The sequence below is a fragment of the Melanerpes formicivorus genome, unplaced genomic scaffold (assembly GCF_026170545.1).
Source record: "Melanerpes formicivorus ecotype bairdi unplaced genomic scaffold, bMelFor1.0.p_v2 SCAF_25, whole genome shotgun sequence".
Classification (NCBI taxonomy): Eukaryota; Metazoa; Chordata; class Aves; order Piciformes; family Picidae; genus Melanerpes; species Melanerpes formicivorus.
The window spans coordinates 3,924,483-3,936,828 of NW_027142377.1; the positions used below are offsets into that span (position 1 = coordinate 3,924,483).

At 41.9% G+C, this 12,346-nt stretch overlaps 1 protein-coding gene across 4 annotated transcripts in view; it reads right to left on the bottom strand.

Moving 5' to 3' along the window:
* The window catches only part of AFTPH (aftiphilin), a 49,578-nt gene that overhangs the window by 20,598 nt on the left and 16,634 nt on the right, over positions 1-12,346 (bottom strand). For all 4 annotated transcript variants that reach the window (XM_068153101.1, XM_068153100.1, XM_068153102.1 and 1 more), the window contains exons 3-5: positions 2,393-2,544; positions 1,784-1,910; positions 1,391-1,447 (exon numbers count right to left, since the gene is read on the bottom strand). In XM_068153101.1, the coding sequence (XP_068009202.1) occupies positions 1,391-1,447; positions 1,784-1,910; positions 2,393-2,544 (336 nt within the window). The remainder of the gene's footprint in view (positions 1-1,390; positions 1,448-1,783; positions 1,911-2,392; positions 2,545-12,346) is intronic.

Genomic DNA, 12,346 nt, shown 5'->3' on the forward strand with positions numbered 1-12,346 from the left:
AGCTGGCCACCAAGGTCAGCTGTCCCACAAAAGTGTCATCACTATCATAGGGGACTTAGAACTTAACCACCAGTAAAATCAGCTCTTTTGGGCAGTGGAGAAACACTTGAAGCAGTATGGTAATAGAAAGCAGCAAGCCACTTTACTCCTACCATCACCTTGATCCACTTTGTGTGCACAAGTACCTTAGCAAATTTAGGGAGATAATTAATCAGCAGCACCAACGTGTTGCAAAAAAATAACTGCACATAAAAATCATGGAATTGTTTCAGTTCAAAGAGACCTCTAAGGAAGGATGGGGAGAGACTGTTTATAAGGGCCTGTGGCAACAGGATGAGGGGCAATCACTTCAAATAGAGAAGGGCAGATTTAGATTGGTTATCAGGAAGTAGTTCTTCACTATGAGGGTGGTGGAACACTGGAACAGGTTGCCCATGAGGTGGTTGAGGCCCTTTGCTGGAGATATTCAAGGTGAGGCTCGATGAGGCCCTGGGCAACCTGATCTAGTTGGGATGTCCCTGCTGACTGCAAGGAGGTCAGACTGGATGACCTTTGGAGGTCCCTTCTGGCCTGGACCATTCTATAATCATTGAGTCCAACTGTTAACCTAACAATTTTATTTATCTGTCTTTGCAGGAACACAATGCTGGCTATACAACGCTTTTTGTACACTTAAATGATCTAGTATACATGTGTAGAGCCTTTATTTAGATGCCAATAAGGGTGCAAAGCATTACCATACACCTGTCTTGACCTAGGAACATTGAGAAGCAATCAAGTAGTTAACACACAGTGTCAGAGAAACACTTGCATAAAGAAGACATGCTCCACAGAGCTGAGAAAACTTCCTACACACATTTCATGAACAACTATCCAGCAGCTCGTAACCTTTCTTTGAACCATCTGGTCACAGAGCCAGGGCTTCCCACAAGTGCTGATGCAAAAGGATGTTTTCCTTATCACACTTGACAGCCAGTTTCTCATGTCAATTTTTAGCTGACGTTTTTACATCTATGTAGTGAATAGTTAACACACAACAAGAACTTCTGATTGCTGCATACACATGAATGCATTACTTCAGTCAGTTTTGGTTTCAGAAAATGCCTCCAACTGAGCTTACACTAGCTAGCCCACCTTATCTGATAAATAGCTTGCTTTATGAAATGAAGAAATCAATACTGCTTTCATTTACAAGAAAGTACCTGCTTGCACACATAATGAAAACTGTGTATTTGATGATTCTTTTCCAGCATTTCTACTGATGCCTAAGCCATAACTGTACTTAGAAAAGGATCTTTCAACATACTTGACGTTTAATGTCCTTTAAATGTATTTCATGACATACTGTTGTTGGTATAGTAACAAAAAATAACACAAAGAAAAAGCTTACCAGTCCTGCTGCATACATGGGTACTATAACAGGCTGTTTCTTGTTGCCTGTAAAGAGCTGATAAAACAAGAACAACAATTTACTTCAGGGTTTCTGTGTCAGCAATGGCAATATGTTTTCAGTGTTGTATAATTCATACAAAATTGACATCAGAGAGTAAGTACTGTGTTAAATAAAACACAGTATTCCAAATATTTTGGTTAAAACCCGATGCGACTTTTAATATTAATAGGGATCATAAAAAGTTAAACTGTCAGATGGTCTGTCATGAAAAGCCCTGTTCAGGGCAGCTATGCAATGACAAGACTAGCATTCACACAAAAAGACTTCCATTTGATTCTCCATTTCAAGCAGCTCCATTATTTAGAAAGCAAGTTTTACTGAGCGACTCACAATATTTCTTGTGTCGATTCCCAAGGAGCACAAAAGCTTTTTGTTACTGTGGGAGCCACCCCACTGGTATCTCAGTCCATATGCATCATGGATATCCTGCAGCTCTGTCCACACGTCCATCAGCTCCCTATACAACCCATTATAAATCAAGTTATCAGCAGGAATAACAGCTTAGCAGCCTTGAACAGTTACTTTAGTTTTTAATGCAAGTGAGTTATTATACCTCCCAATTAAACTTATGGCCAAGCACAATACCAAGGGGAACTAAAGCTGCACAGCATTCTCAGAACAATTATTAATTTAGCCTGGAAAATGATGTCTACAGCAGGCAGGACAAGACCTAGACTTCATCACAGGAACAAACACAGCAATCCATACCATGTGTAACTAATAATTAACTTTATCATTAACTCGGAGACATCACTTAAAAGGTGATATGCTGCTGACTAAATTGATATGCTAAGTGAAATGCTCCAGGCATGAAAACAAGCACTCTGCTAGATATCCAATTTTAACCTGAGCTTTTCACAACACTTGAAGCAAACAACTCATTTTGAATTACTCATAGATGTTTTAAGTTCCTATGGAGGACACGTTATGGCTTCTTACCCAGTATTTGCTAAGGTCTCCTCAGTTGTCATCTGCTTTTCACCTGCTTCCAACATGTCAATCAAGGAACTTATTTCTTCTTCAGTTTCAAAAACAGGAATGGAAGGAAAACAGACTTCAAATATTCGTTCCAGACGACTTAGCAATGTTGTCTATATCAAAGAAAAATTATTCATGTCAAGTTTCATTAACTGCTTTCAAGAAAAGGATTCCAAAAGGATAAAAATTAAGATGGAAAACAGAATGTAGCTAATACAATGTTTTATTTAATACAAAATATTGGAGAATCAGACAACTTCTTAAGCACTGGGCTGCAGGCTACTGAAAAGCTGCAGGCAACTGAGAACCAAACCCTCTGCAAAATAAGTCCTTAGAGAAGAGTCCAGGACAGTTCTTCCCATGTGCAACAAGCATTATGCTAGATCTACTGAGTATGTTTTAAAGTCTCCAAATCTACACCTTAAGGCTTTCACTGAACACATATTTTTTCAGCAAGCTCAGTATTAAATCAATGTAATTTCACCCAATGGTGATGCACTTCAGTTTGTACATGAGACATAACAATGATTCAGAACACAGCTTCACTTCTTTTAAGACGTATGCAGTAAAAGGCTGCACCAAACTCAGCCCAATGTGCAACATGCTTGTGGTGTGACAGCAACTTTGAAAATGGGAAGGAAAATCTGTTTCTAATCCAGAGGCTGCACACTTCCCAAAAAAAATGTTAGTATCAATGACTCAGATGAGACAAAAACATAATCCCCAGCTTCATGTGCTGCAGTTCACATGACAGTCAGGTATTACGCAGACAAGCTGAGTCTAAGACATTTAAACTTAGGTTTTTTTTTTCCACAAACAATAGCTGTAGTATTTGCTTGGTACTTCTCCAGCCCCAAATAATAAAGAAAGAATTACTTAATGTTGGAATTTCTTGCCCTGGAACCTATTTGTGTTTTCATGTGTTACAGGTTCTTTAATTTAAATACAAGGACTGCTTTCCTCCAAGCAATTTCTCCTTCCTCCCATTCATGCTTCAGAGAGTTGATGCAAGGGGTGAAAATGAAGCTTGGGAATGTTTCTGCTCCAGCCAAACCACTTAAGGGGAAAAAAAAAAAAGTAAATTGAAAATGCCCTCTCAATTTTATTTTAGCCAAATTGGGAGCCAGGCAGCAGGGTTTGCATAACCACAACTTCATCAATGTTACTCTCCTCTAGCCTCCTTTCTGCTACCTTGTGTTATAAGCTCACACCAAGGCTATGTAAACATAAATCCTCAGAAGTTTTGCAGAAGGGGTTTCCTGTTTGCCATAGTAGCTTCAACCATGTCTTGATATCACCACCACTTCAGTGTCCCTTGGGAGAAAAGAAATTTCAGCATTTTAAGAGGGCAGTGTAATGGGTTAAAGCGCTGTGAATGGGTTAACCTGCCTGTTTCCCCCCCCAACACAGAAGTGAGGGAAAAGTAACACAACTCTGGGTTGAGACAAAGAGACCGAGCTAAGAGTTTAATGTAAATGCGAACAGAATGCACAGTTACCTTAGCCTATTTGCAGAAAAAACCCAAAACCAAACAGCAGGAGCTACCCAGCTCCCACCCACCTCACTGCCAATCCTGCAGAACACACCCAAACCCCCGTACCCAAAAGCAGCCTCCAGAACAGGAAGCCTTTCATGTTACAATCTGACCTTCAAGCCCTGTAACACTTTGCTCCAGACAGCACTTTCATTTTGAAGAAGGCAAGAGGCAGGATGGTTTTGAGTAACAGCAGCAAACATTCAACTTAACCCATGGCAGGCACACAGTGTTCTTGGGTTTTGTAATGCAGCAAATGTCTCCCACATTTCTCTCCACCAGTTCCATGATCTCCACTGTTGGGTAGGACAAATTCTCAGCAACATGAAGAACATATACCAGGACTAATGGTTTCCAAGCATTTTAATTCCACAGCACGCATTGGAGAGCGCTCCAATTCTTGCCACTTCAGCCTTGGCAGATGGATTCAATATAAAAACACCCCAACAACAAACCAAACAAAAAACCCCCACAAACCACCACCAAACCCTTCAAACAACCTCCAGCCCCCACAAAAACAAAACCCCCACCTTTTAAAGAAAATGTTAATTTTCTTTTTCTTTTACAAGCTTAGTATGCTTTCATGTTTTGAAGCTCTGCCCTTACATGTCTACCTCTTCTCTTTGTGGCACTTCCATATAGCTAAAGAATTTCAACTTTATTATAGCTCTGGAAACTCTCAAACAGATGCACCACTGCCATGTAATATGTTTTCTTCCTCCCAGTTCAACTCCTTAGAAAGAAATAAGCAGCAATCTCTTATCATTTATTAAAAAGTGCCCATTGCAAAGCATGCTCACAAAATGAAAATTAAAGCCTTTTTTCCCAAGGTACTTGTTTCTAACAGCAGCACTCAAATCACTTCTTGCTTAGGGGAAGGAGATTAAAGCCTGGCACAAAAGGAGCACTTCTGTCTTTCTAGTCTGGAGTTCCTCAACAGCCACCTACCCAATGCTCTGCTACACTGCCCACAGGGCAGTACCTGGGTTTCCTACTGGGGAAACAGAAAAGAAACAGAATAGGTGAAAATCCCAGGAGCATCCCGCAGTGTGTGTCAGTACAGCTATGCCAGCAGAGCCCTCCTGTGGAGATACAACATATTCCAGCAGCAATGCTGAATTTACAGGCATAAACCTCAGACCTCTGTTTAATTATGGTACAATCAAAATGATACAAAGTTCAGAGAAGCAAGGCTGATAGGTAGAGGTTATAGTTTAATCAGACCAACCAATACAGCCAAGACAAGCCTTTAGATACCAGAGTAACTTACAATTACAAAGCAGATATCCACAACATGTCTCATTTGAATTTTGATCTGAAAATCTGCCTGTCTCATCGCAGCCAAGCAAACCACTGCCCATGTACACCAGTGAACAGTACAGGAAACATAACATGGCATTTGCCTCTCTGTTAGCAGAGCATCTTGATTGCAGTCAGGATGAGCTGGGAACCGAGTCTGCTCAGTCTATACTCCCTATTCAGCAGCTAGATGCACAAAAAGCAGGAAAATGAACTTGATCAGATCAGCTCTTCAGTTTTGCTACCTGTGAAAGAATTTTTTTCACAGGAACAGCTACCTGATTCAGTTATTTGCAAAGCACAATGTCAAAATACCATAATTATTATACCATCAAAGGATCTGAATTACACAGCACACCTGACTCACGTAGTTTCTTTTCTTCTTCATTATCTCACTGGTATTGCATGACCATAGTGAGTCATGTTGTACAGCATTTAATTTTCCTTTTAATCATGAATGCCAAATCATTTTGGCCACACAGTAAGTTACAATGGCTGTGATATTACTGGATTGTGTTTGTTGACCAGGATTAAGACACTAATTTACATTTTTAGTGAGTAAATGGGAACAGTATCCCAGATTCTAACCTAACATTTCAGCATACAAAAGCATGCTCTACTTATGTTTTGATTGTTCTCTGGAGGTCTCTTCCAACCTCTAATGTACTGTGGTACTGTGATACTGTGACTTAACAAGTCCTTAACTCTGCCTGGAATTTATCACTTGCCTTTATCTTACACAAACAGGTGATGCTCACTTCATTTCTGTAGCACAGCAAGAATTCACATAGCCAGTGAAAAGGAAGAGGCAGATGAAAGACACTAGCTCATGAGGACAGCAAGGCATCACATTTCTTTAAAAGGATCCACATTTGAGAACATGCTAGAACATGCTCTTGGGTAAAGAAACAATGAACAGGAAGTCTCTAAGAACCAAGCAGCATCTCAGCCAGCACCCAGTTTCAAATTGGAGCTTAAGAATTGTGCCAAAATTTCAGGAACAGTTTAATTATAGAGTTCTTTACACTTTCCTTCCATCTTTTCTCAATTTCCAGAAATGCTCAGCCCTTTCTGTAGGGTAGAGAAGGTTTCCATAGCAAACCAGAGTAATTAATTCTGTGTGCGCAAATGGGCACAGGGATGAACCTACCTACACACAGCTCCCAAGCAGTAGCAATGTCCTTCATGGAAGTGGTTACACTTGCTCTTGTAATTGGTAATGAAACCCTGTGGTCACAGCTACTATGTAGAAAGAGCATGTCCACCTTCTATACACCTCAATCTATTGTTTGCATAAAGCAAACTGTATGGAAATATTGCATACTCAGTAGTGGCATGTCCTTCAGGGTGAAAAATCGTGGGGCAGGAAGGCAGAAGAGAAAACAAGAACTTTTCTCTACTTTTTCTGCCACTAAAGGCATTTGATGCCCAGATGTGGTTCATCACCATTTGAGAGGACTAATTTTTAAAAGGCAGAAGATGTGAACAAAGTCTCCAGCTGCCATTCCCAAAATTCACTGTGATTGTCCTAACAGTGCCAAACTTTAAGCCCTGCACTTTCTGTGACTGCAGAGAAGGTTTTTTTGTGAACACTTAAATAACCACGACCTGAAACAATCAAAACATCACAGGTGTCACCAACTTTCAAGTGAGAATGATAACCACAGGATTAGAATTTATCTCCTTGGCTGTTAAATAGAGAGCAAGATCCAGCTCTCACAGCTGAAAGACTTGGCCTACACAATTTGTTTTTCTCCACCGCAAGACTAAGGAATCAATGGACTCCAAAATGGCTCTTCTACATTAGTGTGCTGCCCAGCACACTAAATCCTCTCCAGCCACCTCCACCTGAATGCAACAGCAACAAGTCACTGACTCTATGCAGAGCTATGAAAAGAGGAGATAGTGAAATTTGCCATACAGACAACATACTTGAGCCACACTACGGAAAGAGCTGAGGTGAACTGGAGTTTTCACAAGACAATGGCTGTAATGTTCCTCTTGGTGTAGTTTCAGGGGATTTTGTGTACAAACCCCAAGTTGTCTTGCTTTTCTCCATGGTCCCAATCACACATGAGCTGCGGACCAGACACAAAAGTGCGGCCAGTGGACTGTTCCTCATGCTGGAGGCTGAGGAGTATAGGAGTATAATAGAGTGATGGATTCCCCCTCCTTCCTCCCCACTTTCCATCAGTGAGGACAGCTGCATTTCTCTACACAATTTCTTATTTCTCCCACTTTTGCTTACAGCACACAGCATCTCTGTTCTGTCAGCCTCCAGAGGTCATTTAGGAAAGGGGAGAGTAGAAAGCGGAGCATGTCTTCAGCCCTCCCTTTCCTGCTGCCAGGAAGAGGCTACCCAACTGGCTGAATGTAATTTAGCCAGCAGTATCTTAATTTATCTCAGTAAACTGGAAGGCTGAAATCTTTATGGTCATAATTACCTTTTTCCAAGAGGATGACTTCATTCATTGCCCAAGACAAAGTACACTCTATGTGAGAGTGATCCAGGGCTTTGTCTTGATGCATACTTGTGGCTTAGTAACTGTACATAACCCACAGTGTCTGATTAATCTGAAGAGGTACAGCCTGTGAGCAAAGGCTCTCCAACAAGCTGAGAATCTTAAAGCCAACTTGGAGGATGCTCTGGGTTTCCTTTCCTCCCTTTCCAGGATTTGCTAACTCTCAGCTAAATTAGGTACAAGTTTCTGCCTTCCACCGTCAAGCCACTTTTCCTCTTCTCCTCCTCTAGAGATGTCAGTATTCCTTGAACACAGCTAGGCACTGCCATATTATCCACCCACACAACTACCACTGCTAATAACTGTTCGGGTGCTTTGCTGCCTGAGTCCTATATATATATATTTAATGCACAACACAGCAGAGCAACTCCCTCAGCTGACTAATGTTCAGTATTATCTCCTGGAAAAATCTGTGCTACAAGCCTTATGCTCCTTATAAAACATAACTTAGTAATGTGCTACGTGATCACATAAAGGGCATTAATGCATATGGTAGAGTGCAGGTTCACTCAAAGCTTGTTAGGTCAACCAGTTCACCCATCACTCCACCCTAAATCCAATTTTAATAAACACAAAGATACATCTCTATCTCATGCAAACCTCCAGGTATACCTCTCAGCTGATGACAGACATAAATGATGAAGGTATACAGTAGTATTAATGTGAGTTCAGTTAATAGCTTGTGTATCTGTGTCAATGAGCCTTTGAAACTGAACGTTCTGCAAGGTGTTAAAAATTCTTTCCATAGTTTTAACTGTATACTTTATACAATACCCTTTTCCACCTCACCCCCCTGCAGCACTACTGAATAGAAGGAGACAGCATGCTACAAACCCTACTACAGGCTGTGGGCAGATTCAGAGAGGTTAAACACAAAGACCAAGGAGAAGAGACATAACAATCCCTTTGCCACTAAATAAACAAGGTCAGTTTGCTGATTTTTTTTCCCCCTTACAAAATATAGAATATAAAAGGATATAGGAAAACCTGGAACAATTAGTTGAATTCAAGCCAAGTCTAACTTCTAATTAAATATTATAGTAAATCCACTATCTTTTTAAAACAGTTTGCCTGACATACACCTTGCAATGAAGACCACATTCAGAAAGCAACACATTTTGCTGCCTCCTCCATAATACAGAAGCTAAGGAAACAAAGGAAAACATGCAAAGGAACATAAGCTACTCATAAATAACTCTAATGTAGCATTTTGGATGGAGAAAAATTGCTTTATCTATCAGTTCTACATTTAAACAGTAATGATGCTGGTCAAGTATACAAAAGCAGAAAGCTAACGAGTGAAGAATCGCATTAGACTCCTCTTTCTACACACTGTTCAACATGATTTCACCGCCAAGTTACACTGATGCTTCTAGCCTCAACACCACACATCAAGCACATACAGGATCTTGTAAATGATCCCAACTCACTATCAGCCTAAGCCATGGTCTCAATTTTCATGTCTATCTCAAGTGTCTAACACATGCAGTACTTCTCACCTGCACAACCTGTTCACTTTATGTTGCTACAGAAAGTGCCTTTTAGATTGCCAGAAACTTATACAAGTGATCCTTCTTTGGTCAGGCCCACCACATTTGTTTGCTTATCTCTCCCTAGCTGTACTTTGCATGTGCTTCTGCTTTTGCATCAAACAGCTCCATCCAGATCAGCAAACGCTTTAAAATTCTGCATTTTGTGGTTTAACCTCAGCAACATCCCCTAAAACAAAAGTAAGGATGCTGATCAAAATCTGAGTTTAATTTTACTCAGACTCTGCACTCAAAGTACTGGGACTGCCAGCTCATGGTGACTCAACTAATCTTCAAGCTTCTAATTGCATTTTATTAACATGTGGCTCAATGGCTTAAACTACTACTGAAGATTAAAACAAAGCTTGCCTTCCCCCCACACCCCCTTCCCTTGGTTAATAGAAAAAGGTTTCAACAGATCCTTCCAAAACCTAAAGCACTTATAGGACAGAAAGTAAGTTTTGAAAGCATGTAACTATTGTTTTAACAGTTACCTCAATAAATCACAGGCAACTGCCTCTGTTGCAACAGAGAAAACATCAGCTCAACAACTTCTACAGCTTATTTGTGTGAAGCATTCTCCAAGCAAGCAGGGGAGGCAGAACACCACTTTATATCCAGTCACAACTGGCTGTGGCATAAAGAATGCCAAAATCCTTGACTTAAACATGGCTTTACAATCTAGCCAAACTACTGTAGAGTTTTATGACAGATCACCAAAGAACCTCCACTGTGATGTGGCTTTTATCTTTTGTTATGGCAGATTCGGGGAGGGATATCAGAATACAGAAATAACCAAGTTGGAGTCCAACCTGTCACCCAACACCATCTAATCAACTAAACCATGGCACTAAATGCCCTATCCAGTCTCTTTTTAAACACTTCCAGTGATGGTGACTCCACCACCTCCCCAGGCAGCACATTCCAATGGCCAGTCACTCTTTCTGTGAAGAATTTCTTCCTGACATCCAGCCTAAACCTCCCCTGGCTCAGCTTGAGACTGTGTCCTCTTGTTCTGGTGCTGGTTGCCTGGGAGAAGAGACCAAGCCCCACCTTCAGGTAGTTGTAGACAGCAATAAGGTCTTCTCTGAGCCTCCTCCTCTTCTCCAGGCTAAACAAGTCCAGCTATCTCAGCTGCTCCTCACAGGGCTTGTGCTCCAGACCCCTCCCCAGCCTCGTTGCCCTCCTCTGGATATATTCAAGCAGCTCAATGTCTTTCCTAAACTGAGGGGCCCAGAACTGGACACAGTGCTCAAGGTGTGGCCTAAACAGTGCTGAGTACAGGAGCAGAATGGCTTCCCTGCTCCTGCTGGCCACACTGTTCCTGATACAGGCCAGGATGCCATTGTCCTTCTTGCCACCTGGGCACACTGCTGGCTCATGTTCAGCCTACTATCAAAAAGTACCCCTAGGCCCCTCTCTGCCTGGCTGCTCTCCAGCCACTCTGACCCCAGCCTGTAGTACTGCATGGGGTTGTTCTGGACAATGTGTAGAACCCAGCACTTAGATGTGTTAAATCTCATGTCATTGGACTCTGCCCATCTGTCCAGCCTGTCAAGGTCCCTTTGCAGTGATATCCTACCCTTAACAGATCAACACCTGCCCCCAGCTTGGTATCATCTGCAAATTTACTGATGTATGACTCAATCCCTTCATCCACATCATCCATAAAGATATTAAAAAGGTTGGGGACCAGCAGTGATCCCTGGGGGACACCACTAGTGGCTGGCCGCCAGCTGGATGTGGCACTCTTCACCACCACTCTCTGGGCTTGGCCCTCCAGCCAGTTCCTAGCCACAGAGTGCTGCTGTCCAAGCCAGGGGCTGACAGCTTGGTCAGGAGTTTGCTGTGGGGGATGGTATCAAAGGCCTTGCTGAAGTCCAGGTAGACTACATCCACAGGCCTCCCCACATCCACCAGGCAGGTCACCTGATCACAGGAGATCAGGCTGGTCAAGCAGAACCTGCCCTTCCTAAACCCATGCTGGCTGGACCTGATCCCTTGGCCATCCTGTAAGTGCTGTGTGATTACACTCAAGAAGACCTGTTCCATTATCTTGCCTGGCACTGAGGTCAGGCTGACATGTTTGTAATTCCCTGGCTCACCCTTCCAGCCCTTCTTGTAGATGGGCATCACGTTGGCCAGCTTACAGTCATCTGGGACCTCTCCAATGACCCAGGACTGTTCACTTACAAAACCTCTGAAGATTCTGCTTTTAAAAACATCTACATTGGATAGTGTTTTCTACTGAGAACCCACCATAAAATTACAGAAAATTGTAAATATAAAATTAATGTTTGAAACCTTCAGACTATATCTTACTAGCACAACTAGCCAGAAAAACAGATGATTTACTAGAATCACTTCTTTGCCAGATCCTGGCTAGTCTTTCAAGTGTCAACAGGAACAATTTAGATTAATTGCACCAATGACCTGAGTATTCTCCAGTTCTATGGGTGAATGACCAGCAGAACAGATAACAATAGGTTTGTGCTTTCAACTTGAAAAGTGGACCCACACATCGATGTGGTGATGAGCAAAGTTTAGCAGAGCCACAGAAATCCACCTGCATGTTGCCTTGTAAGCCTTTTTTTGACTCATGAAGCCACTTTGAAATTTGGTTAATTGCTGCACAACACTGCAAGCAGGAAGCATCAGGAGGCTCGGGTCTTTTAGCATGACAAAAAAAAAAATCAGCTCCATTTTCTCCATTTTATTTGCTGATGCTTGCAGGGCTCCAGTTGGCACAGCCTTCCTCTGAACATCCATTTCACCTAACACTGGTGAGAAACGGAACGAGACAGGGCCATCACCAGGCCTATGCAAGGTCCTGGAAGAAAGGACTTCCCTTATTCCCTTTTATTGCCAGAGAAGATCCAAAACCTTCTGACACACATTACTACTCACACCCTTTATTGCTGGTGTTGCTGTACTCTTCAAAAAGACAGAGCATACTCTGAACTACTCACATGGGATGACATGAATAAAAAGAAGCAAAGAGAATTTTAAACTCAAATTGTTGTCCTGACTT